The sequence below is a fragment of the Trichosurus vulpecula genome, chromosome 9, assembly GCF_011100635.1.
Source record: "Trichosurus vulpecula isolate mTriVul1 chromosome 9, mTriVul1.pri, whole genome shotgun sequence".
NCBI classification, from domain to species: domain Eukaryota; kingdom Metazoa; phylum Chordata; class Mammalia; order Diprotodontia; family Phalangeridae; genus Trichosurus; species Trichosurus vulpecula.
The window spans coordinates 75,502,113-75,528,266 of NC_050581.1; the positions used below are offsets into that span (position 1 = coordinate 75,502,113).

At 45.1% G+C, this 26,154-nt stretch overlaps 1 protein-coding gene across 1 annotated transcript; it reads right to left on the reverse strand.

Annotated features, from left to right (window-relative positions):
- Positions 1-1,043: 1,043 nt before the first annotated feature.
- Positions 1,044-24,535, reverse strand: CCDC154 (coiled-coil domain containing 154). The gene is made up of 16 exons (XM_036739077.1): positions 24,360-24,535; positions 23,832-24,021; positions 23,139-23,185; positions 22,452-22,547; positions 19,666-19,789; positions 12,669-12,770; positions 12,036-12,164; positions 11,634-11,758; positions 10,250-10,376; positions 9,272-9,409; positions 6,015-6,134; positions 4,794-4,870; positions 3,180-3,297; positions 2,545-2,631; positions 1,792-1,979; positions 1,044-1,164 (listed from the first exon to the last, which is right to left on the reverse strand). Exons 1-16 carry the CDS (start codon positions 24,533-24,535, stop codon positions 1,044-1,046), a joined length of 1,965 nt encoding a protein of 654 aa, XP_036594972.1.
- Positions 24,536-26,154: the final 1,619 nt, after the last annotated feature.

Sequence of the window (26,154 nt, forward strand, 5' to 3'; positions counted from 1 at the left end):
TGCATTCTGTGCCTGGTGGGGTGGGAGGGGGCATGTGCGTGCCTGTCAAGCTTTCAGTAGCCTACCTTAGAGCTGTTTCTTAGAAAGATCTTGGACTTGACCTTGGCTTAACTAGTCAGATGGACTTCGTCACCAGATAGTTGGGCTATGAGGAATGTGAAACTCATTCTTCCCTGGGGTGTTTAAGTAGCAGTGAAGGTGGAATCTGGGCTCTATGAAGGGTTTTCCTTTCCCACGAGTGAGGAGTGGGAAAGCTGCTGTTCTGTGACCTCAATAGTCCAACAGAATCCTGCTTCACTCTGTAGAGGACTCTAAAATCTAAGTGTCTCCAATTCCTCATGACCTCAGTAATACCCCGCCCCCCGCCCCCCCCCCCCCCCCCAATCCTGGGAATTCTGCTTGTGTTTTTCCACCACCTCAGACCTCTCCTGAGTCTTCAAGGCATGACTTTCCTTGACAGAAGGAATCAAAAAGACAAAAAGCTGATTAATGTCATTAAGCAACTGGGAATTCTCCTGAACCACTGACCTAGTGGGAGCTGAGTGTCCTCTGGAACTAGCTGTTCATTCTTTTTTAATACATTTTAGTTTTAATTAAAAATCTCTTTTAATAGGTAGATGCAGACCACCTATCTTCCTCCCTTCAGGGAATGGAAAGAGAAGCACATTGCCACTAAAACCCCAGGGCATAGTAGTTGGCCCAAATATCTTGATCACCATTGAATTATCTACTCCTCCAAATAAGTAAGATTCCTAGTCAATTCCAGGGCAGCAAAGTGGCACAGTGGATAGAGCACCAAGCCTGGAGTCAGGAAGCAGTGAATTCAAATCCAGCCTTAGACATGTACTAGCTGTGTGACCCTACCCAAGTCACTTAACCTTGTTTGCCTCCGTCTCCTCATCTGTAAAATGAGCTGGAGAAGGAAATGGTAAACCACTCCAGTATCTTTGCCAAGAAAACCCCAAATGGGGTCTGACATGACTGAGCAACAACAGTCAATTTCACATAAGAGACAGCATTTTATTTCTGAGAAGAGAGGAAAGTCAGGCCAATGAATAGGCTCCAGATCTGCAGGCTTCTCCACTAGGACCCCTGAGATGATAGACTTTTCTTGGCCTTCCCTTAGCTAAAAGCTTGAGTAAAATTGCTTTCCATTTCAGCCACCTGGCAACAGAAACACAGACTGATTGCATCCCTTCTGACTTACCACTGACTTCCTTACCACTCTGTAGCTTCTGATGTCAGATGGTCCTCTAGCCCCAGCACATGTCCACTGAGGCAGCCTCTTCAGAAAGAGAGCTCTAGGAGGGCAGCTGGCAACTTTTGATTTTGAATCATGTGGTATCAAAGCTAGCAGCCACTCCCCTCTGATCAGAGCTGAAAAGAGCAGTTTAATTGAGCTTTGTGGCCATTTGGGTTTTCTCCCTTTTTCAGTTCCCAAGATGTTTCTATTATTCAGAGCACACTGCACCCAGAGATTAGAGTGTACTTTTTGTCTCCCCTTTTCACAATGTAAACTCCTTGAGGTCAGGGACTGCTTCTTTTTGCTTTGTTTGCATCCCCAGTGGCAATGGCAATGCCAGGCACAGAGTAGGGGCTTAATAAATGCTTGGCTCTGGCTGTTCCCACTCCCTCAGAATTAAAGTGTTTCACACAGGAATTGCCCCAGGACAGATTCCTTTCTAGTCTGGAGGCCTCTTGGTGCCCTTGGATAGATAAGGGCCCGAGAGTCCCAAACCCAAAGCTAGGTAGGTGTTTTAGCTTAACATAACACATAGTTCTCCTCCCTACCTCACTGCCTGATAAATGCCCCATCTGTTTATCTGGGTGACCTCGTCAGGGCCTACATCCTTGATAAAAAATCGTTGTCTCACAAGGGACATGAGCATTTTTTTGCTACCAAGCGTCAGGGTCCAGGGTCCTTCCTCACTCCATAGCTTCATCACATTCTCCCGGAGGTGAGCGATCTCCTCTACCCTCTGATGGCAGCAGCAGAGAGAGATATTAGGAGATTAGGAGGCTGATAGGGCCACCCTGACTAGGGAGAAAGATGGGGTGGTTGATGGATTAATTAAAGGAATGCCAGGAAACAAACAAAAAGTGGCCAAGATTAGGAAGAAAACTAAACAAACAGTCATTTATCTTCCCTTGAGTAAACTGCTCCAATCAGCTGAAAGGGTCTTATCATAGGAAGACATTCTTCTTAAGCCAAGATGGCTAAGGTGAGAGATTCTGACAGACAAGGTAAATGTGCCCTCTGGGGCCAGGGGGACTGGGAAAGTGGAGGCTAGTTAACCTGGTGGCTGGCCACCTGGATCTGACTACCCCAAGGGAGAAAGGAGGGGGACTGGGGGCCCTTGTTTGTTCTTTGTCCTCAGGGAACCCAGGCAAGAAGACCAAACAAGAAATTCCTGGCCTGGGGCAGGACATTTTAGCTCCCATTTGGTCTCCAAGACCAGAGGGCACCCATTCTCTTATTTCCCTGGGGCATTAAAGGTTGAATCTCAGACAAGCAGGGTTCTGGGGAGGGGAAGTTCCAGTTACCAGTTTGGTTTCAGCATTAAATTTCAGGTTCTGTATTGTCTTGTTGTCTTGTATGCTGTTTTCCATCTTCATTATCTGATTCTGAAACTGGAAAATACCCATCTGAGCAAATATATGAAAAACTCTAAATCCACCCTAAACCACAGGTCTAAATAGGCAGTGCCCCATTCTTACAGGGGGACTCTGGGTAAGCTTCTTCCTCTACCTATACTTCAGCAAAATGAAAGCAGAAATACTGAATGGGAAACCTTGGCCCTGCTGACTTCCTCCCTACTTGGGAAGGTTGGGGGGCGGGATATGGGGAGTAGACCAAACCCAAGTTGCTCGGGCTAGCTCGGGGGTCTCAAGGATGTATAATCAGCATGGAAATGAGTGGGTCTCTCATTTCAGGATCCATTCCTCCCTTCTCCTCCCCTGCCACCATCTAAACTCTTGGCATAAGTGCCATGTGTGGTCAGCCAGACCTCCCCTCCTGAACATGTCTCCTCAACAGATTAAGATTCTTTGTTCTTCAGCCTTCCCTTGGCTGCTGAAGGTTAGATGTGGAGGGCCTGAGTGAATAAATGCAGGCAGAGGAGCCTGCTGACGGTAGCACCGAGGATGCTGGGTCCTTTGAAGAGAGCCCTGTCATGTACCGTGGCCAGCTTGCCCTGTATCTCAGCTATCTTCCTGCTAGGATTGTCCTCCTTGAGCAGCTGCAAGGCAGACAGCACTACGGCCAACTCCTGCTTCACTATCTCCATCTCCTGTTCCCTGTGGACAAAGAAGGAAAGGTCAGCTGATCAAACGGCAGGGAGAGGCCCAGCCCAGACAGGCCAAGTGTGCACACCTTACACCTCCCCTCTGGAGGGGGCTGCTCCTGCTCCATCTCAGTGGGGCTGGGATGAAGGGGGAGGCTCCTTGGCTAGAGAGGGAACCAGGCCCAAGGGAGAGGGACCAGGAAGAAAGCCAGAGCTGGGGCAGCCTTTGTTCCAGGTCCTGGACGCAGAACCCAAAACACAGGCATGCAGACAAACTAGCCTTTGAGAATGCCTTGCTCAGTACTTTTACTGTTACCTTATTAGCACCAGGCTCTAAAAGCTTCTACGGTCTGACAAATTCCATTTGGATGTGAGTGGTAGTGGTGGAGTGAGCTCTCTGTATAAAGTGAGGTCTTCGAGGGCTACAACTGAACCTCTCACAGAGGCTCTCAAGACTCCAGTGTCCCATGGCCACCAGGGAGTGGCAGCAGAAGTCAGGAGTCCTTGGTCTATGGTGACTCACCATGCAACCTTAGACAAGATGTTTCTAATCTTTGGAACTCAGTTTCCTCAACAAGAATGATAACCCCTACCCTGTCTACTTTTCAGAGCTGTAGGAGATGAGTCTTTAGAAAGATACAAAGCACTGAATGAATATAGAGAATTTTCATGATGAGCTCTGGGTCTCAGAATTAAAGTTAACTCTATACACAGGCCTTGGAGAGGACAGTGGAAATGGGGTAGTCATTTGTTCACCACCACAACCCCAAAAGACAAATAACCATTAGTAGGCAAAGATAAAAGCAACCTAGGGCATGCCTCTAGTTACTGAAACCTGAGGCAGTTCTCCTTCCATGGCCTCCCATGGGAGATGTGTGATGAACACCCCAGTCAGCACCTAGATCTGTGCTAGAGAGAGGAAACAGCCCTGTACTGATGCAGCGGACTCATTTTTTCCAGGTCAGCATTTCCCAGACTCTCCATTAGTCTGGACAGAGCAAAGGATTGGGGAGAAAGGACAAAAAAAAAAAAAAACAAAACAAACCAGAGACTTTCTAATTCTCTCCCCTTTGAAATCAATACTAGACAAGCTAGGAAAATATGGTTTAGCCCTCTTTGTGCTATGGGGGAGGGGCAGGAAGGGTGGGTGCCAAATGAGAATAGGCTACCGAGGCTAAGCCTAAGTAGGAAGCTGGCTTGGACCTGCTGCCAACTCCTACCATCAGCAATGGCCAGTAAACATGCTCATTAAGTTGCCAGGTGACTGAGGCTGAGTGGGGGTGATAAAGAGCATCCTGGGGGCCAGGATTCAGATCCCAAACAAGCTGGAGGGGAAATTCAGAGGCATTGGTCAATACAGGGTCATGTGCTTATGGGTGAGATCCAGCAGCAGTCCCAAACCCAATGGAGCAGCAGGAGTACCTCTTTTCTCCCACTAAAGACTTGTGGGGGGCTACACAGCCCAGGGGCTTCACTGAGTCCTGGACAGGGATCTGAAAGCTTCCTTACCGGGCTTTACTCTCAGTGATTATTCTCTGATCAGAGTCACTTCTATGCAGGAGGCACCTGTCATTCACATCTCCTATCTGAAACACAGTAGGAAAAGACCCAGCCAGGGTGGGCCCATAGTCACAGGCTGTTCCAAAAGAAAGAATTAGCTCCATTTCTAGTTGGAGATACTGAGCTCAGAGGGACTCCAGCTATTTTCACATCACTTCTTAAAATCTCCAACTCTTACACATGGTCACTTAACTTGCTCACTGTCTCTTGACTCTGTTCCCTTCCCAATGTTTCTCTCTAGTCCTTCCTGCCTCCACTACCACTGAAAGTATCTGCCTACAGGACATAAGTACTGCATAGAGCCAGAACTTGGAATTTTTTCAACAGGGACAAAAACAGAAAAGGGAAGTATATCTTGATGGTTGGAAGGCCAGAGGATACAGTCCAACTATAGGTGCACCAAGACAATGCAACTGTAGGTTCATTAGAGCAATCTGACCTCAGACCCACAGGTGTTGGGATAAGGTGTGGCATCCTGAGTGATACTGAGTAACTCAAGATGGTGGTCACTAAGGGATATAACACCCCAGCCAACCCCACCCCAGTCAACACCTCGAACCATTTACAGTCACAGATGCTCATGGAAATCAACAGAAGAGGACAGAAAAGGAGAGAAATATGGGAGGGAGAGATAGGATTGTGAAACCACTATATTTAGAGCTAGAAGAAGCTTTAGGGGTCATCTGGTCCAATCTCTCTCCCTTTCATTTTAGAGATGAGAAAACTGAGGACCAGAAAGTGGAAAATGACACAGGGTCACACAGGTAATAAATTGCAGGGCCAGGATTTAGTTAAACTCAGGTCTTTTGACTCCAAATCCAGAGCTCTCTAGTAGGCAGGGAGGGAGAGAGGCAAAAAAGGTGGAGAGGAGTGAAGGGGGATATGAGAGAAAGTAGTGGAGGGAGATGAGAGAAGAGCGAAGATAGGGGAGAGAGAGGGGTGAGGGTGGGATAAAGATAGAGGAGAGAGGGAGACAAAAGTGCAAAAGTAGCAAGAGAGATAAAAATGGCAAGGGGCAGGGGTGGGGTTGGGGGTCAGAGAGAAAGGAGGAAATGGCAGAGAAGGCTCCAATCCCTTTACCTCCACAAGCTGGCTTTCCTTGAAGCCTGGGCCTAGAGCCATTCCAGGGGTGAGGCAGTGATTGAAAGAGACTAATGTTCCAGCACCAACCTGCCTGAGGAAGCTTTCCACTTTCTCTTGTAGTTCTTTCAAGTGCACTATTGTCTCATTCTGCCACTGAATGATTTTCTCTAGTGCTTTCTTCTCCTCTTCTGACCACTCCTTCTTTGCCTGAAACACAATACATACACACACACACACACACACACACACACACACACACACACACTCTCCTTGGTTTTTGTGTCAGAGGCAAGAAGGAGTAATAGATGGGCCCCAGAAAATGGGCTCAGGTTCAGGGGCCAGGAAGGTGCCCGTGGTATTTAGGGTTATTTTTCTTTAATCCCCATAAGGCGAGTAGGAGCTGCTGGGCCAGTGGCTGTTCCCTGGCCAGCTGCCATGACGACAGACTCCAGTGAAGAAAAACTGTCCCTAGAATAGTAGGAATCGTGCAAAGAGGATCTCGTGGTTCCTGACCCTGCGTTTCTACCCTTTCTCTACTTTATGCCTGAGTAGCCAATCCAAGTCCAGCCTGGGAGAATCAGAGATGTAAAGGGAAGGATCAGGACATTTGTGCCAATGGGTCAGGATATACCCTGATAAGGGAACCCCAAGCAGGGACAGACAGAAATGTCCCCCAGAAAACCATTGACCCTAGTACCTCCTCCAAGAAGCCTTCCCTCATCTTCTAGACCAGTAATAACCTTGCCCTCAGAACCTCACATACGTAGCCTTTTGTCTGGTACCTCTTTCATGCATTCATCATTACTGAATTACGTGTTATAGTCTCTGTGTTGGCATCTTATCCCTGGGGTCAGGAACCATATTTTATCTAAACTTTAGATAAGTTAAATATCTTAGATAAGTATCTCTTCCAGAGCCTGCCACAATTCTCTTCACACAGTAAGCACTTAGTAAATGTTGAATAAATAAAAAAAAAATGGATTTGTCTGAGCCTGGACATCTTGACCAAGCATGGTTGCAAGGTGAGTGTGGAATCCTGGAAGTACTGTGCCTTATCTGCGAGTCCAGCCCTAATCATCAGGGCAATATGGCACTGGGGGTAGTTTTATTTTGGAGCAGACAGGCAGGTAATACTAGCCCATCTGACATGTTTGATCCCCTCTACCCCTTCAGCTGCTTATGAGTTCCACGGAATCAAGCACATTTTTTTTGATGTCTTCTGTGTGTAAAGTTCTACAATACATGGTATAACAGCATGGGGGCGGGGGGAGATACAGAAATGACAAGGCTATGCCCCTGCCTTCACAGACCCTACCGTCTGCAAGGAAGATAAGACACATACATGGTATCACTTTCTATTGCTCTTCAGAATTCCCATTCTATTATAAATAAATGTCCCTCTTTCCTCATCTCTTCCTCCTACCAAGGCAATTCACCGCTTTCCACTATCTGAAACTAGGCTTTCCTTAGAGGACACCACAGTCCTGACTTTGCTCTGAGATGCTAGCGCTTGCTTCTCTTCAACACAGCCAAGTTGGACTTTTTGCGGCTCCCAATCTCATCCTATCTTCTCCTGTTCACATGCCATCTCCCATCCCTGAAATGGTCTCTCCCCCATACTCATATTTCAGCATGTTGAAATATTTCCCTTAGTTGCTATCTCTATCATGAAGCCTTTCCCTATACAAGATATCCTTCCCCAATCTCTCACCATTGACATCATTACCACCACCATGCTTAATTCCCATATATGTTTAAATTTTGCCCCTCATTATTTGTGGATTTTTGCTGTTTTTTTTTAAGATGGGTCTCTCTGTCTCATTCAGGGTATAGCGGTTACCCATAGGCCTATCTTCACTGGTGATCTAACCACAGAAGCTTTGGCCCACTCTTTTTTCCCCAACCTGGACTGGTTTGTAACTCCTTAGGCAGCTCACTACTTGGTGGTAGAGTTAGTGGAGACATCTGGTTGGCTTTGTCCCTATGGTAGCTCAGAACTCAAGCAATTCAACTCAAGGCCTCAGCCTTCCCAGTAACAAGGAGTACAGGTGTGCACCTCACACCTGTAGCTTGCATTACATTACATTATAAAACTCTAAAGAGTTTTGTTATATTCTTGTATCCTAAGCAGGTCCTTACATTTAGTAGGTGCTAAATAACAGTCCCAAGTAAAAGAGACATGACTTTAGAGATCTCTGAGCCTCATGAGATTGCCAGAGACCCCAGTCACACAAAGTACATTACATAGTGGAAGGACAGCAGGCATTGATAGGGTTGGCTAGCTTGGGTAAGCAAAAAACTGCCTTCACAAGTGCTGGTCATAGTCCATAAGCAAGGACTAGGGGCCAAGGAGGTTGTATTAGAGCCTATCCTAGATCAGAGCTGTTGTCTACTGGCTGGTCTCACAGGTACAAGACACCCCAATATAGGAAGTACAGAACAAAAGACCATGAGTGAATACAACCTGTGTATTGTACCTATATCATGCTTTAGAATTGAGAGTCTGATTCAGAAGAATTAAGAATGAAATCAGAAACTTGGGTCATGAACAAACACATAAGTTCACAACCACCTGTGTAGGGGAGAGTTTCTCAGATTTCAGCCAAAGCCAGGGAGAACCCACAATCAGCCATGAGATGAATCTGTCTCTTTCTCTGCTTCCCTTTCATATTCCTTTACCCCATCAATCAATTAAAAAGCACAAAGGTCTCAAAGTCTAAAACTGGACATAGAGATAGCTGATATGACTTTGCTTTCCTACCAGTCAATACCCCGGAACCCCAGAAAAGGAAACATTCCTCAGATAGCTAAGAAAAGGGTCTCTCTGTGCACAAAACTAGAAAGCTGGAAAGCATCTTTGGGGGTGCCGCCACCCCACCACATCATTGAGAGACCATAGAGTCCTTCCTATTTCCAGCTGGCTATGGACAATATCCTTTATTATATCTCATTTGGACACACAAGTCTTGAGGGTGAGTTTTTTCCTTTTTCCCTCCCTACTGTGAATGTTGATTTATCACATAATCATCCATTTGGAGAAGGCATTTGCCACTAAATGTAGGAATTGAAATGGCTAGAAGAAACTAATCAAGTGTGTTTATTTTAAAATTCCTGGAACTCAAGGAACGAGCACCCTTATTCAAATTTCTGAAGAGAGCGGCCCTAATTTAGGGGAAATATACACAGCAACCCAAAGAACAGCATCCCTGGCATTAGTTAAGACTAAAGACCTGGCAGGGAGAAGGGGAGCTATCTGTACCAAATAATTTCCCATTCATACAAATATATCTTATTGCCTATAAGGGCATCCCCCTAGACTCCCAAGTCCCTCACCAGACACTTACCTCAGACATTCTCAGGTTCAGGGTCTGTTCCTGAAGGTCGAATTTCCAGCTCAAAGCCACGAAGTGGTCACTCAGGTCTCTGACCTCCCTGACCAACTGGCCAATGGACTCCTCCAAGACCTGACTCTTTTCTTGGATCTGAAAAAATATTTGACATGATTGAGTACCCAGCAAAGTCATTTTTCTGAAGATAACCAGTCACATAGTGATGGGAAAAGTCACATGGGCTGAGAGAAAAGAGAAAGGAAGGTGGGAGAGGTTCTAGAGCTTGACAAAGGCTCTGGGATCTAGAACTGCCAAGTACCCCTTGGAAGCCGTTTAATCTGACACACTATTTTACAGACGAAGAAACTGAAGCCCAGGGAGCTGAAGGGATTTGCTCAAGGTCACACATATATCAAATGTCAAAGGTGTTTTTGGTGTTCTATGTTGTCTTCTATAGCTTCCTGGGTAAAGCTTTGTACCCCAAAGTTCAGTCAGTGTGCTCTCTGATATAATCTTGCCTGAGCTCCTGGAGAAAATAGGATCGTGTATTTAGGACCAGAAGAGACTTTAGATCAAGTTCAACCCCTTCATTTTACAGAAAAAGAAACTGAGGCCCAGGAAAGTTCAATATTTTGTCCAAAGATCCAAACTCAGGTTCCTGTGATGCTTTGTGATTTTCTATGTGGCTAAGAGGTCTGCCCTCCTCCCCTCTTGCCTCCACCAGCCTCTGACCAGGAAGGAAAGTCAAAGTTCTAGGATTACTGTGATTGGGTAAGAGAGAGGAGAGAAGATCAAGAGAGCCTTGTTTTGGAGCTTGCTTGTGTCACTCTCTCTGACTCTCTCTCTCTCTCTCTCTCTCTCTCTCTCTCTCTCTCTCTCTCTCTCTCTCTCTCTCTCTCTCTCTCTCTCTCTCTCTCTCTCTCTCTCGTTTCTCCCTCCATCCCTTCCCTCCTCCCTTCGCCACCCCACACACAGAGGTTCACCCCAACCCACCTTTTCCAGTTCGCTGCGAGCTTCCCTTTGTGCATTGCCAAAAGACTCCCTGACAGCTGAGATGTCGTTGTGCATCTGCGAGGTAAACTTCTCCATGCTCTCCTTCTCGTACTGCTCCTGAGCTTCTCTGAGGACAACATCACAGGGACAGGGGAATCTGAGAGCCCTTGGAAATGGGAGCCCAAGAGGAAGCTCTGTGGCCAACAGTATCTGCCAGAGGAGCGCTAGGGCCCTGGGCTTGGCCTCTGAATCAGATTTATCCTAGGATCATAAATTCAGAGCCACAAGAGCTCCAGAACCTATTGTATCACAGTGCCTCCCAGGGCCGTCCCCATCATTCACATTTTTATCAATTCATGGGATCAAAGATTTAAAGCTGTAAGGGCCTATGGACGATGAAACATCTTGTGTGAATGGTAAATTGTATTCTACGTCTTCCTTCCTGCCTTCCACCCAGGGCCTTTAAGTTAGCAAGGGATGCTGTTCTTCGGGTTGCTATGCATATCCCCCATAGATCACACAGCAGACTCTTCTTGCCGTGTTCATTGGAGGGAGCCCAGGGTGGGGGCCAAGGCCCTGGGATCACCCAGCTCAACTCCCTCATTTTACTGGGGGGAAAGCTGAAGCCTGGACAGGTTGTGTGGTTTGCTCAAACAACTCAGTCAGATTCCAAGTTCTATGTTCTTTTCATAATCTCACACTACCTCCCAGGGCCATCCCCATCATTCACGTTTTTATCAATTCATGGGATCAAAGATTTAAAGCTATAAGATATAAAGATTTAAATCAAAGACTTAAGAGCCTTAGAGACCAGAGTCCAACCCCTTCATTTTCCAGATGAGGAAAGTGAGGCACAGAAAGGTTAAATGATTTGCCCAGGGTCACGCAGCTAGTATATATCTGAGGAAGAATTTGAACCCAGTTCTTCCCAACCCCAAATCCAGGACTCTATCCACTAAACCACATGGTCTCTACCATTTATCTGGCACCTTTCTAGTGACTTCTGAGTAAGCCCTCTCAGAAAACAAAGTAAAGGAGGCCAAGACTAGAAGTGGAAGGAGCTGTCAGCAATCAAGCCACATTAGCACCAGGAGTCCCCAAACCAAAGTGACAGGATGAAAGGAAGGACCAGTCACCAAACTTCCTGATGCTTTTAATACTTCAGTTAGGAGGGCTACTGCCCTGGATGGGTGGGTTGGGGGCAGGAGAATGGTTGGAATGAAATATCTTAGAGCTCCAGCCCTTTGTGTGCCCACATTCCAACCAATGAAGGAAAGGAACTGCCAGATGTGGGGCTGGCCAGCCCTCCCTGTGAAGGATGAGGTTGCTAGGTATTCATTCATTCCCTCTGCAAAAGGAGCCCTCAACTCCAGCCCACACCCACCTATTCTTCTGCTCTGCCTGGAGGATAGTATTGAGCGATGTCTGGTTCTCTCTCACAAAATCAGTCAGCTGGATGACGGCCTTGTCCAGGGCTCGACACTGGTCTAAGAGATGAGACTCTTCCTGCTGTGTTCATTGGAGGGAGCTCAGAGCAGGGGCCAAGGCCTAGTGCTTTGGACTAGGTCCCTGGTGACATCACTAACCTCTGGAGGCCTCTGCTAAAGCTCTCATCTTCCAGGCCTGCCTAAAGGCTTAGGGCATGACTTACCCTCCTCCCCAGAGAACACAGGAATTTAGGGATATACTAGCTCTGTCTGGACTGGGGCACTTGGCCAGACCCAGACTTGACCTGGGAATGTGGCCTCTGGGGCTCTGCCCTGAGTGTCAGGCATAGATAACAAACCTCTTGCTGGTGCTTCAGGCTTCGGAAATGGTCTTCATTTAGCACCTGGATTTTCTGCCATTTGACCTCCAGTTCTTCCCAGAGGTTCTTCTCAGATTTGAGCCTTATGCTCTCAGAAACTTTCATTTTCTGCAGTGAGACATTACCATCCCTCACACTCCAGGAGAAGCCTGAGGACTCCTGTGTCACTAAGAGGCTGCCTTCATCCCTGGCCATCTCCCATAGCTCCTTCTTCCCCAGGGGAATATCTTCAGGTCAGTGGCTTCACTACCTACCTAGTCCTGTTTCTACTGCTTCTCAAATGTCAGTCTATTTAGACCCAGGCTGAGGGGGTTATCTCACTGCTTCTAATACTATATACAGAGGAATCCCTCCAACATCACCTCCCCGCCCCAACAGGCCCGATCTTCCTGGACCCAGGGTGGCCAGATTGCTGTAGGTGAGGGATTTGGGTGGGTAGCTGGTAGCACTCCTGTTTCCAAATCACACTCTGGACCCAAAGGGACAGAGATGTGCATCAGGGAAGGAGCAGGGAAGCCTAGAAGCTGCTCCGGGCTACTGCTTTGGAATGCCCTCTGATGAGACTGCCAGTCCTCAGGGGAACCCACCAGGCATGGAGCAGCTCCTACCCACCTTCTCAATGGCCACAAAGTTCTTCTGAAGGTGGCCACAAAGCTTGGCTTCTCTTTTCAGGAATTTGAGACTCATCTCCTCTCCAAGCTGAAGTGCCTGAGCCTATGGGGAAATGCTGCCATGAGTGGCAACCCTAGGAGAGCAGGAAGTGCAGGTACATCAGTGAGGACCACCTCCTTCTGGGATGTGAGAACCCTCATGTTGGAAGATCACAGGATCGAGAATTGGGAGCGATCTTAGAAGGCACCAAGACAGGCAGGGAAGGGGTGATACCGTTCTACTCAGAGAGGACTAGGACTCTTAGCTCACTAAGGCGCATTAAAAAAAAATTAGTATCCTTTGTCTGTGGAGTACGTACCCAAAGTATTAACGCAAGAAGAAATACAGTGAAATCAGAAGACCCGGGTTTTAATCACAAATCTGCTCCTTTGTAATCTTGGGCAAATCATTTCCCTTCTCTGGGTGTCACTTATTATTTATAATAACCAAACCTGACCTTGGAGAAGAGGTGAGAAAAAGCAACCATAAAATGAGGGCAGTGGCCCATCTCCAACTTCCTTCCAGCTTTTGGTCCTCTGAGGAGAATGACCGACACTAGCATATCACAATAATAATAACCTAGAATTCAGGGATGATCCATGAAACACTGAACAAATCCACAGCAAGCTAATCATAACCAAGATTAAGAAACAGGGATGGAATGATACCACCAGGAGAGACTGAAGCATAGCTAATGTTGGCTGCCTATTACATTAACACCCTGCTTGACTCCCACAGCCCAGACCCTGCCTACTCTGTTTCATTATAAACTTGATGGCCTCCAGGGGACAAGTACCTCACTTGTACAACAGCCTAGGACAAACTAGGAGTCCAGGCTGCTTCTCCATCCTTCTGGTCACAGTACAGAAACTAAGATAAGAACTCAACCTGGAACTGGTAGGTGGTAGGGAGAGGAAGGAGTCCCAAAAGCTTGAGGACTGAGTCTCTTGGCGTCAACCAGTGAGACCTGAGATCTGAGGATGTAAAAGCTAGAAATGATGACCTTAAAGATCAAATGACCATTTCATGGTACAGATTTGGCCCAAGACCACAGCAACTCAGTATTAGAACTGAGATGTAGGCCTCCTGACTCCTAAGTTCAGAGCTCTTTCCTCCTCAGATCGATATGTGCCAGCCGTACGCTACTTACTATCGAACAGTAAAATGATGCAGTGACAGGATAAGGAGGGGAGAGGGATCTGATGCGTTGTAGGTAAAGGGAAGGAACAATGCCTATTCCCTACTTTGCTGAGCCGAAATGCTATATCCGTCTTTCTTCTACTTCTCTAAATAAACAGTGGCTGGACATAATGCTAGCCTTCCCTGCCTAGCAGCAAGGGGGTAGTAGCACACACTAGAAATGCTATGTACCAAATCCAAAATCATGCTGGGTCTAGAGTCAGGAAGACTCATCTTCCTGAGTTCAAATCCAGTCTCAGACACTTACTAGCTGTGTGACCTTGGGCAAGTCACTTAACCCGGTTTGCTTCAGTTTCCTCATCTGTAAAAGAAGCTAGAGAAGGAAATGGCAAACCACTTCAATATCTTTGCCAAGAAAATCCCCAAAAGGGTCACAGAGCCAGATATGACTGAAAAACAACTAAAGAAGAACATCAAAGTCCCAAACCAGAACAGTTTCTTAAGAAAACCTCAGGCCTAGGCCCAGAACCGAGGCATCTTTAGAAAGGGAGTGGTGGCTCAGCAGCTTCTCCCAATATCCAACACTGACAGGGTTGTTAGGTTTCCCTGCCCATCCCCTGAGCCTCACATGCCATGGTGCAGCCGTGATTCTGACTTCTCAAAGGGCAATGAGAAAGGAACACCAATGATACTTGGCACCTGAACTATAGGCAAACAAGAGCTGTGTCTTTTAGTATTATCAGGGGGCAGCTGAAAGCTCTCCCTGTTGCATAGCTCTTCAGACAAGCCCAGTATATGGTGACGATACCTGAAGTCCAGGGTCACTATTTGCAGAACTGAAGAGGCTCTATTGCAAAAATTCCTATCTATGCCCTCTATTATACTTCCCTCTGGGGGACGTTCAAGCATACCAGATTGGTTCTGAGGACTCCTGTGTCACTAAGAGGCTGCCTTCATCCCTGGCCATCTCCCATAGCTCCTTCTTCCCCAGGGGAAAGTCTTCAGGTCAGTGGCTTCACTACCTAACTAGTCCTGTTTCTACTGCTTCTCAAATGTCAGTCTATTTAGACCCAGGCTGAGGGGGATATCTCACTGCTTCTAATGCTATATACAGAGGAATCCCTTCGACATCACCCCCCACCCCCCCAATAGGCCCAATCTTCCTGGACCCAGGGTGGCCAGATTGCTGTAGGTGAGGGATTTGGGTGGGTAGCTGGTAGCACTCCTGTTTCCAAATCACACTCTAGACCCATTAAAGAACACAAAACAGAAACAACTCCCCTAAAATCTAGAGCAAGTTGAGATCCTTTACTTTCCTACATCAGACTCTTCTTCTGTAAAGCTATTCTCATTTCACAGGTGGGGAAAAGGAGATACAGAGAGTTTAAATGATTTGGTAAGCTGATGATAAGACCAGAAAGAAATCCTTTGGCTTAGCACCTGGGACACCATTCAATTCAAGAAGCATTTCTTAAGTATCCACATATGGTAGGCATTGTGTCAGGTACTCGACAAGATACAAAGACAAAATGAAAATCTCTGCCAGCAGGAGATTACCGGAGATATAAGAAAGCTCAGGAGGATGGGCAGCAAGGCCCAACAGTTCTGTGGTTTCCCACCAGTTTGGGGCAGAGAGGGGCAGGCATGGAGATATGTACATAGACAAGTAAATGTGTATATATATATATATATATATATATATATATATATATACATATATACCCACATATCTAAAACAACACAGTAATTTTGGAGGAAAGGGGAAAAGAACAGACATTTACTAAGCATCTACTCTGTGCCAGGCACTGCGCTATATGCTTTACAAATATTATCTCATCTGAGGGAGAACTGACAGCTGAAGGGCTTAGGAAAGGCTTCTTGTAGGAGTTGGCACTTGAGCTGACCTTTGAAGGGAGCTACAGATTCTAACGGGCAGGAGTGAGGTAGGAGAGGGATGAATGCACAGGGGACAGCATGGATTCAGAGGCACAGAAGGTGTCAGATACAGTAAATGGCAAATTGGCCAATTTGGCTGAAGTATGTCAAGGGGAATAATGTAAAACGAATATGGAAAGATAGGATGGAGACAGATTGTGGAGGTTTAAAAGCCAGAAAGAGGAATATTTATTCTTTTCTAGAGGCAATAGGGAACCAGTGAAAGTTCTTATCCAGGTGAGTGGCCTGGATTTGTGCTTTAGGAGTATCAATAGGACAACTACATGGATGATTGGAGAGGAAAGAGACTTGAGTCAGGGAACCTAATTAGGAGGTTATTGCAATAGTCCAGGTGAGAAGTAATGAGGGCCTGAAATTGGGTACTAGCTGTGAAGAGAAGAGAGAAGAAAGAGATGAGAGAAATATTGTGGAGATTGACTGCTTAAGACTTGGCAATTGATTCACTAAATGAGAATGAACAATAGAGAATGACCCCGAGGTTATGAACCTCAGTGCCTGAAAGGATATTGGTACCTTGGACAGAAGCAGGAAGTTAGGAGCTGTGAGTTTAGAGAGGAAGGCAATGAGTTCTATTTTGGACACGTGGTGTTCAAAATGTCTGTGGAACATTCAGGTGGAGCTATTCAACAGGCATTTGGGACTAGACTGCAGGGGTGGGGAACCTGCAGCCTCGAGATCACATGTGACTCTCTAGGTCCTCAAGTGAAGTTTGTTCTGTGAAGTTTGGATTCAGTCAAAGGGCCACACTTGAGGACCTAAAGGGCTACACGTGGCCTCGAGGCCATAGGTTCCCCACCCCTGGACTAGAGTATAAGAGAAATGAGGTCTGAATATTTAGTTTTGAGAGTAATCTACATTGAGAAAACAGTTTTTGAGCTGAGGAGATCATCGACAGGACAGAGATATAGGAACACCACCAAGAAGAAAGTACTGTCATGAAAACCCAAAAAGAGAGGCTATCTAGGAGGAAGGACACCAGATAAATGAAGGCTGGAGGAACTAGCAAACTTCTTAGAGGACCATGTTTTGTTTTAGTCACTATACATTGGAATGATATGAAGAAGCAGGGTCCTCTGAGAAGATGGTGAAAGTCTTAAGAGTATTGGTTCTTAAAAGGAAGCATTACAGAGACTGGAAAGGGTTGAGAACTGTTGCCTTTAAGAGTATTTAAGGGATTTTTGTGAGGTAGAGACTAAGTATTTGTGTCTTCATGTTCTCATGGAGAATTGAGTGAATAAACCCAAGTTTCAACGAAAGTAGGTGAGATTGTGGCTGAATATAATAATTTCTTGATGAACAAGGTGATCAGATCACAAAGGGAATCTCCATCTTTTAAGAGCTTTAAGAAGAGAAGACAATGCAATTACCTAACCTGAATAATTGCTGACATTCACTGACCTTGAGGTGGGCTTCGGCAGGGAAGGGCAGGACTGGCTGCTGCTCTACACCCCTTCTAGCTTGGGCATTCTATGAATTTTATATAATCATAGAATCACAGAATCTTAAAAGCTGGAAGCTGCCTCACAGAACACATAGTAAACCATACCTGAATAGGAATCTCCTCAACAATATACAAACAAGTGGCCTTTGCCTGAAGACTTCAAACAAATGAACCACTATTCAGTCACGCCTTTCCTCTCTCGTATTTGGCCCAATGTTTGAGCCTGTCAAGATCTTTCTGGATCCTGACTCTATCATCCAAACAGGTTTGCTCACCTCATAGCTTTATGTCATTAGCATTTTTTTGGCAAGCATGCTGTTGATGTTTTTATTCAAGTCGATGACTAAGATGTTAAATAGCATACAGCCAAGCACAAATTCCTGGGGTGCTTTCTTCCAAAACACAAATGACTACTTTTTTGAGTCTAGTCATTCACCTAGTTCTGAATCTCCCTACTGTGCTATTGTCTAGTTCCCATCTCTCCAAGATTTCCAATAAGAAGAGCATGAGAAATTTTGCCAAATATTTTCCTGAAATCTAGGTAAACTAAATCTACAGCATTCCACTGATTTACCAGTGAAAAGGTAAAGTGGCATCAAAATGATTTATTCTTGATGGAGTCATTTTTAATACCATTCCCTTTTCTAATAATTCCATAACCATCCTTTTAATAATAAATCAAAGTGAAATTTATCAGCCTCAGTTTACATACCCTATTCTCTTCCTTTTTTTAACAAGACATTTGCCCATCTTCAGTGAGATGGCACCCCTTCCATTCTCAACAGTCTTTCGGGAGCCAGTCAATGATCTTTGAATCACATCTATCATGTCTTTCAACATCCTGGAAGGTACTTTGTCTGGACCTGGTGACCAACTCATTAAAGGTTATGACATAGCTCCCTTACCCTGTTCTTTCTTTTCTTTGGTTTAAACTCTCTATTGGTCATTTTTGTCCTTGTTAAGAGAAAACAGAAACAAAAGAGTCAAATGGTTGTGGCTTCTTCATTGCTTTTATCTCAACCACCTGAACATTAGTCCCATCCCTTCTTTGATCCTCTTCTTTTTCCACTTTAGACTATAAAAAACGACAACGACCCCAAACCCTTTTGTTCTCTGTAGCATACTTTGCCAGCCTTAACGCTCCTGATAGTACTCTTACAGGGTCATGCCTTATATTAGTATTCATCCACTGTTACCTGCTTTTGCTTCCATCTTCTGTTGCAACACAAATTCTACATTGTTTGATGAGTTCCCTGTACATCTACGTTGATTTCTTTAGACAACTCCACTTTTTTTTTCTCACATCACTGGAATTGTTTCTTTTTTGTGTCTTTAGAATTTCATTCTTGAGAGTTTCCAATTCCTCATCAGCTAATATCTCCCTACCCTTTTCTCTGAATCCTTGGAAATCTGGCCTCCTGAAAACTAAGGTACACATAGAACCATGTCCAACTTTCCTCACTTGCTGTTACCAATTCTGTGAAGGCATGATCACTTTCCCCCAAGGTTTCTACTTTCCCTATTTTAGCAACCAGTTTGTCCTTCCTTGTTGGTCAAAATCAGATCCAGAATAGCAGTTCCCTTTATTTATTTCTACATCTTTTGAAGGATGAAGCAAATCAAGAATTTATTTGCTGCTCTGCTATTAAGAAAGCAAGAGAGTAAGAGAGAGCACAAGCCCAGATAAAGAAAATCCCCTATCACTACTATATCATGCTTCTGTGTCAGGTTTGCAATCTGTCTTCCAGATTCCTTAGCTACTTAAAAAAAATTTATTGATGCCTTTTACTGTTACATCACATTAATTTTCAAATATATTTCTCTCCCTAACCCTGCCCCAAAAGCTATTCCTTGTGACCAATAATAAAAATAGGAAAAAAAAGGGCGAGTGGTTCAGGAAAATCAACACACCGAACATGTCTGACAGTATCTGTAATATTCCACAACCATAGTCCCCCACCTCTGCAATGGAGGGAGGTGCCTTTGCTCAGCTCTCCTCCAGGACCCAGTTTGGTCAGGGCTCCGTTTTATTTTATTATTCTTTCCAGTTACATTTTTGTAGCCACTGTGTATACTGTTTCCTTGGCTCTGCTTGCTTTACTCTGAATCAGTTCATGTAAGTCTTCTCATGCTCCTCTGGATTTTTCACATTCATTATTTCTTACAATACAATAATATTCCCTTACATTCATGGACTAGTTTATTTAGCCATCCTCCAGATAATGGGTACTTGCTCTGTTTCCAATTCTTTGCTACCACAAAAAGTGCTATGAATATTTAAGTATATATTCCTCACCTCTTTCTATCCAAATGTCCTCACTTCTACAAACCTGGCTCTCTTCCACTTCTGGGGTCAAAGTAGCCTCAGACTAATCGATTCCCAAGAAGAGAGAGTCAGCCAGTTGCTGGCTCCTGACTGACCTGTATCCCAGCAATATCCCGACTCGTTCGGCAGGCATTCTCTTCCTGGTTCTGCCTCAGGGCATTGCAGGCTGTTTCCCGCCCCTCCGCTTCTTCCTTTAGGTCCCCACTCAGCTTGTCCAACCTATGGGCAACAAGCATGGTGTAGAGAAAGAGTATATGTGTCAGGAAATCCCAGAGGCCTGACGCTAACACTTACTGGCTCTGAAAGCACAGAGAAGTACTTTAACTCTCTGAACCTGTTTCATCATCTGTAAAATGGGGCCAGTACTATTTGTACTACGTACCTCGGGGTTATTTGAAAGGAAAATACTCACTAGTCCTGAAGTGGGGTAATAAATATGAGATCGATATGATTAACAAGTTTTCGGCCTTTCAAGGAAAATGTCTTCCTCACTACCTTATCCATTTGGGCTTGGCAACCCTAAACAAGAGGCCTGAATATATAAATAGGGCCATTCCACCCAAAAGCTAGAAGGAGTCTTGGCAGCATACTAATTAGTATGTACAAACCATGAGTATTTATCAGGTTGGGATGGACAAAGACAAAACTCTGATGGATCCAAATCTCCATGTTGTAGACTACACAGGCATCACGTTAAGCCTGCCATCATCCTGAATACGAAGATAAAAAAGAAAACCAGCCCCGCCTGGTAATTTAAAGGACCTGTCTCCATGGCATAAGTCAGCATCAAGATTTATCACAGAAAGGGCAAATTGCCCTCCTCTTCCTCCTCTGGTAGCCAGTGATGAGATCCACGGCAATCACAGACGTTTCCTAGAGGCCTCCTTCATGGCCTCCCTCAGTCTGGATTCAATTAACCTTTCTAGCCTTCTCCTATACAACTGTCCTTTACTTACTGAACACATCCTAATAAAACTGAACTGCCACTCTGGTGAAGATCTGTATTTCTCTTCTCCTTGTTGTTGTTCAGCAGTTTTTCAGTCATGTCTGACCTTTTGTGACTCCATTTGGGGTTTTCTTGGCAAAGATACTGGGGTGATTTGCCACTTCCTTTTCTAGCTTATTTTACAGATGCGGAAATTGAGGCAAACAGGGTGAAGCAATTTGCCCAGTGCTTGCCACGTAGCTAGTAAGTATCTGAAGCCAGATTTGAACTCAGGAAGATGAGTCTTCCTTATTCCAGGCTTGGCACTCTGCCCTCCTCCTTCCCTACATGACTATGCAGTTATTCCTTCCACATTGGGGGTGGGGGGAGTTAGGGGTGTGGTATACCCATGATCTGGCAAATCTGTGTAAAATTTTTGGCCCTCCCTTTGTACCAGAGAATAAGTCTGATTTTTTTTCTTTTTCTTTTATGGGTTGTTTACATTGCTTTATTGTAAAATTTGGGTTGATATTATATAATTATATATATGTATTTGTATATACATATATACACACATACACATATATATGTATATATACATGTGTGTGTACACACATACGTATATATATATATATATATATATATATATATATATATATATACACACACATATATATATATATATATATATATATATATATATATATGAAAAATGCACTTCTGAATTTCTAAACTTTTTCTGTATCTTCTGCTGGCCTTTACTTGTCATCTGAGGCTTCCACAAAACTCTCCAAAAATTCCCATTTAATTTCTTATGCCAACCTGCAATATATCAAAATCATGATGGAGAAAGCTGCGATGTGGAAGGGATAACGGTAATACTGGTTTCCTTGCAGTCTCTCTGGCCCTTCTCCAATCTACTCCAATCTATTCTTCACATAGTTTCCAGAGTCATCTTCTTAATGCCTTTGAACATGCCATTCCTCTACTAAAAACCTTTCTTAGGTTCCCTACTGTCTTGCAAAACAGAAGCATAAACTCTGCCCCATAAGATGCTTCACAATCTGGCTTCAAAATGTTTTTCTAACCATCTTCTTAAGCTAATGTTTGTCACAGACTCTGTGGCCCACAAAACTGCATTTTTCTCACCTACATTCTCATCCTGCTCTCTCTCATCTCCTTGCTTTTGTTTATGACATGAGTCTGAACTGAAGGCTCCCTCCCCACCTCTGTTTGTTGAAAGCCTTCCCTTCCTTTAAGGCCCAGCTTGGGTGCCATTTCCTCCATGAAGCTTTCTCCAGCATCCCACTGCCCCGGATAAAAGTGAGCCTCCCTGCCTCAGATTTCTCCTAGCACTTTGCCGGAATCCTCTCTTCCACACCTATCTCCTACCCACTTTTATTAGAGTCATTTGTGTACTTGCCTTCCCTCCATCATCTATTGTAGGCTCCTTGACGGCAGGGTCTCTATTGCATTAATTTTGGAATCCCTGGCAGCTGGCACAGTGCTTTGCATATAGTTGGTGCTTCTTAACCATTTAAACAAAATTCAATCTGGTATGACCCTACCGTTCCATCCTTATTTCATACTACTCCCCTCTGTGTATTTTAGCGATCAACGAGTCTTTATTGATCATCTATAAAATGCTTAACCACATACACAAGATGGAAGATAGAGAAGACACGGTCCTTGGCCTCAATAAGCTAATGACCTAGCTGGAAAGCGATGATGTAAAATGTGAAAAAGGAAGCAATGCATGATTTATGTAACAGATCAAATGCTCATTACAAGGCCATACACAAAGAAATTACAGAATGAGGCAGACAGATCATGACTACCATAGGAACTCAGAGGGGACTATGAACTTGTGGGCCAAGGAAAGTATTCGTGAATATATACAGCAGATAAGGGAAAAGGGCCTGGAGGAGAGAAAGAGGAGGATGGAGACATACGTACCTGAGGTGTAGTTCTGCCTCAAAGTTTTTCTTTTCTGTATCATGGAGAGCCTGTTTCCGCCTAATTTGGGCTAGGGACTCTCGGACCTCCACCAACCTGAGATATAAATTATTTTCCACTCCTGAGCAGGCCTATCTCTTCTCACCTGTCTGGTGGCATAGGTGTGTGAGGGTGACTGGGCAGCTGCCTAGGTCCCTACTCATTTGAGGACAGAGAATCCCAAGACCTTCCTTGCAGAGCTTGAATGTCACTGGCTATTGGAGAAACCAGCCAGAGGCCTTCATCTTGGGCAATGAGAACCCCTGAACCACCTGGGACCGGAAGACTTCTCCTTCCTCCCAGACCCAAGTCAACAGGATGGATGTGTCAGTAGATGACATTACTCAGGCCACAATTTTCCTTTGAGAGTAGACCACTTGGGTAGGCTGATGGGGGAAGCCCTGGGGTACCTTGTCCCTTCTGACCACCTTCTGTAAGGGAGCATCTCTGCTGTTAAGAGGGTAGCTGGAGGAAATGCTTCTGAACCAACAATAGGATCCACCCCCTCTGCCCCGCCCCCCACACCTTTTGGCACCCAAATCCTTGTTCTGGAGTTGCTTGGGAACATCATGCTGGCCCCAAATCTATTCCAATGCCTATGTGGGATAGATAAGTAAAATGATTTCTGGACATGAGGAGAACCTGTACCTTTTCTCCATTGACTCCATGTGGCTCCGACTTGCAGCACTGGAGAGCTACAAAGAGGAGGATTTTGGCATTGGGTTTTGTTTTTGTTTTTTGGATTTACCCAGGCCTTCTACTATGATCCATGGTGACTGATAGATGGCTAATGATTCCCAGAGCTCTACAGCCCACACAACTACGATTGCCAGAGATAGGAACAACTTGTGGGCAAGAGAGAGTTATTTTTCTAGAGCTTTAAAGCTGAACAAATGGGAATTTGGCCCTGGGGAAGATATGCTGCTAGTGAGCCAGAGTTTCCTCATTTGTACAATGAAGGGGTTGGAGTAGATGACTGCTAAACTTCCATTGAATTCTGAAGTTTGATTTTTATCACCATAGCTGTCCCATTTATTGAATGGAAAGGTAAGGGGATAGGTAGGAAGTGGTATAAAGAGAAGGCAGGATTCCCAGGATGATAAAGTTCCATTTAGGGAGGCCTGAAAGGAGGGCACATGAGTGAGAAGAAGGAATTTACTTCCCAGCAAAACATTCTGCAACATGCTAAAATCCTGGGGATGTGACGGCAAAGGAAGGACCAACAAGAGATAGACAAAAAAGATGGCTCCAGGACAGCCTGTGACCAGTTTGCCAGTCCACAATGGTTCACACAAAAAGAAAGCTTCTTCAAAAGGAGTTGGCAGTGAGCAGCAAGCTCACCTCACAGGCTTCCTTCTCTGGTATCCGGGTAAGCTGCTTCACCTCATCACGGATCAGCTCCAACTCAGAGTCTTGTACCTGTATCTGGGCCCGGATCTGGAGCAGCTCCCGCAACAAGCTCAGGACAGCTTGGTCTGAACGCTCCTTGTGCCCTCGAAGGCAGACCACCTCAGCCTGCAGATCTGCCACCCTTCGACACAATGGCAGAGTGGTCAGACTGTAGGTCAGGGGGATATACAGAGGCAGGAGAACAAGGGGAGGAGGCAGGCTGATAAGCCTATTTACCCAGAGGTAGATCTAACCAGGAAGGGCAAGCATGTACATTAAAACCATAGTCACCCACATCCACCCAGAAAAAGTATGGGGAATATGATCTAAGGAATCACCTCCAAAAGGAAAAGAGTGATTCTGGGCTCAGACACGTCGAGGAAACTGGAAAGTGGTTTTGGCTTCACAAAGCTGTCCTGTCTGGAGCTAGGTATAAGAGAAACTGTATTGTAAGTGATAAGATAAGCTTCAGGTACCTACCACTGTTCTAGCTGCTCCCAGCGTTTCTGAGTGTCTTGCTCTGGGGTCAGAATGGAAGACACTTGGGGGCTGTACTCAGAACTATCAGAGATCTCCTCTACGATCAGGGTTTCTGGGATCTTCAGACCATCTTTGAGGAGGAGCCCCAGGTCCTCCAGAGTTACTGAGCTGTTCATAATGGCAATGTGGACTCAGATCTGGCTCTGTGCTGATAGTCAATCCTATAGTTAGAGGGAAAAACAAACAAGGCCCTGCATTCAGGAGCACAACAAATGGGTCTTCAGACCTTATGCCTGGAGAAGGGTCTTCCTTTGCCTTCCTGACCCACTGCAAGACTTTGGGTCTAGTAGGTTTCTTCCCCACTAGAGGTCTTCAAACAAAGGCTAGATAACCACTCATTGGGTACGTTGAAGTGAGACTCTTTTTCAGATATAATTTGTACAGATGGCTCCTAAGGTCCCTTCCAAATATGAAATTCTGTGATTGGCGAAGAGATCCCAAATGCCAGGATGTATTCTGAACTTTCTAGCCCCTGTGGAAAGAAGATGACTCTCTAGACTGCTAAAACTAAACTCTCTGAAAAGGGATCTCTTCAAACCTTTGCCTCCAACTCTTAAAAAAAAGAATAAATAATAGATAATAGCTTACAAAGTATTTTTTGTACCTACATTACCATATCTGATCTTACAAGTATATGAAGTAGCATATTATCCTTTTTTCAGATGAGTAAACTGAGGTTTAGAAACTAACTTGTCCTTGATGATATAGGCTAGTTAAATGGCAGAGTTGGGGCTTGAGACTAATGCTTGATACCAAATTACCTCTCAAAATTGGATCCTACCTGCCACTGACACCCAACTGGCACTGGATTCTGAGAACCTGGGCTACAATGCTGACTCTGGTATTTATTGCCTATAGGACTTAAGGCAAGATACTCAGCCTCCCCTTAGAAAATGATAGCTTCCTGAGGTCCCTCCCAGCTTGAGACTTAGGATCTCTAGACTAAAGCTAATCTTTAGCCCTCCTTACTAAGTTCCAGATACTGAAATGGACCCTATCTAATAGATTTAGAAACAAAGAGCTCGGCTCAGGACAAGAGCGGAAAGCTGAGACATCTTCATCCTGACTCTAAACACTTGAAGCTGATCCACACTGCCTGGTTCCTATAGAGAGACTGGCTCTGGGTCAATTGGTCTTTCCTTGCAGCTTCCTAGCCTCACTCAGGACACCTCTTTGCTTTGAATGGGCTGGACTCTAGGGTAAACTATGAGGGAGGGAAGGGAACCCTAGAACAAAAGAACTACCCCATCTCCCCCCTCCCACCTCATCCCTCAGGGGTTTACCAGGTCTGGGAGGGGAGGGGGAAGAGAGGATGGCTGAAGCTTTTGGGAGAGCCTGCTGAGTTGACAGATAAGTTAGTGTCCTTACATCTTGCCTTCACAAGGAACCTATCTAAGCAGTGGGAACTGATGTGAACTTGTTCCGGAACCTTCCCTTCAACTAGAAACTTATGACCTCACTTCCCAACTGTCACTCTTAGAATCAAACCTCCTTCAGCCTTGCACAGAATCCCAAAAAGCTGGTAGGCAAGTAAAGGACCAGCAGCTAAAAGCCAACATAATAGCTGGCTGTCCCTTTTTTGGGAGTGGATAAAGAAATATAGTGGTAGTCTAGGCATATCCTGCTTTTTCCCCCCAGGAATCACTCACCTGGAAGGAAAGATACAGGAAGAGGAAAACAGGTCTACTACCGTGGCACTTAAAGCAGCAGTCAAGCCTAATTGCGGGAAATATAC

Bases quoted from the DNA above. Each gene is read 5' to 3' on its own strand.
- CCDC154 (XM_036739077.1), bottom strand. From the start codon at position 24,535: ATGAACAGCTCAGTAACTCTGGAGGACCTGGGGCTCCTCCTCAAAGAT. The intron at 24,022-24,359 runs GTAGGTACCTGA...ATTGTGTCGAAG, and splicing joins TGGGAGCAGCTAGAACAGTG to GGTGGCAGATCTGCAGGCTG. The intron at 11,759-12,035 runs GTTTGTTATCTA...CAATGAACACAG, and splicing joins GCCTGAAGCACCAGCAAGAG to CAGGAAGAGTCTCATCTCTT.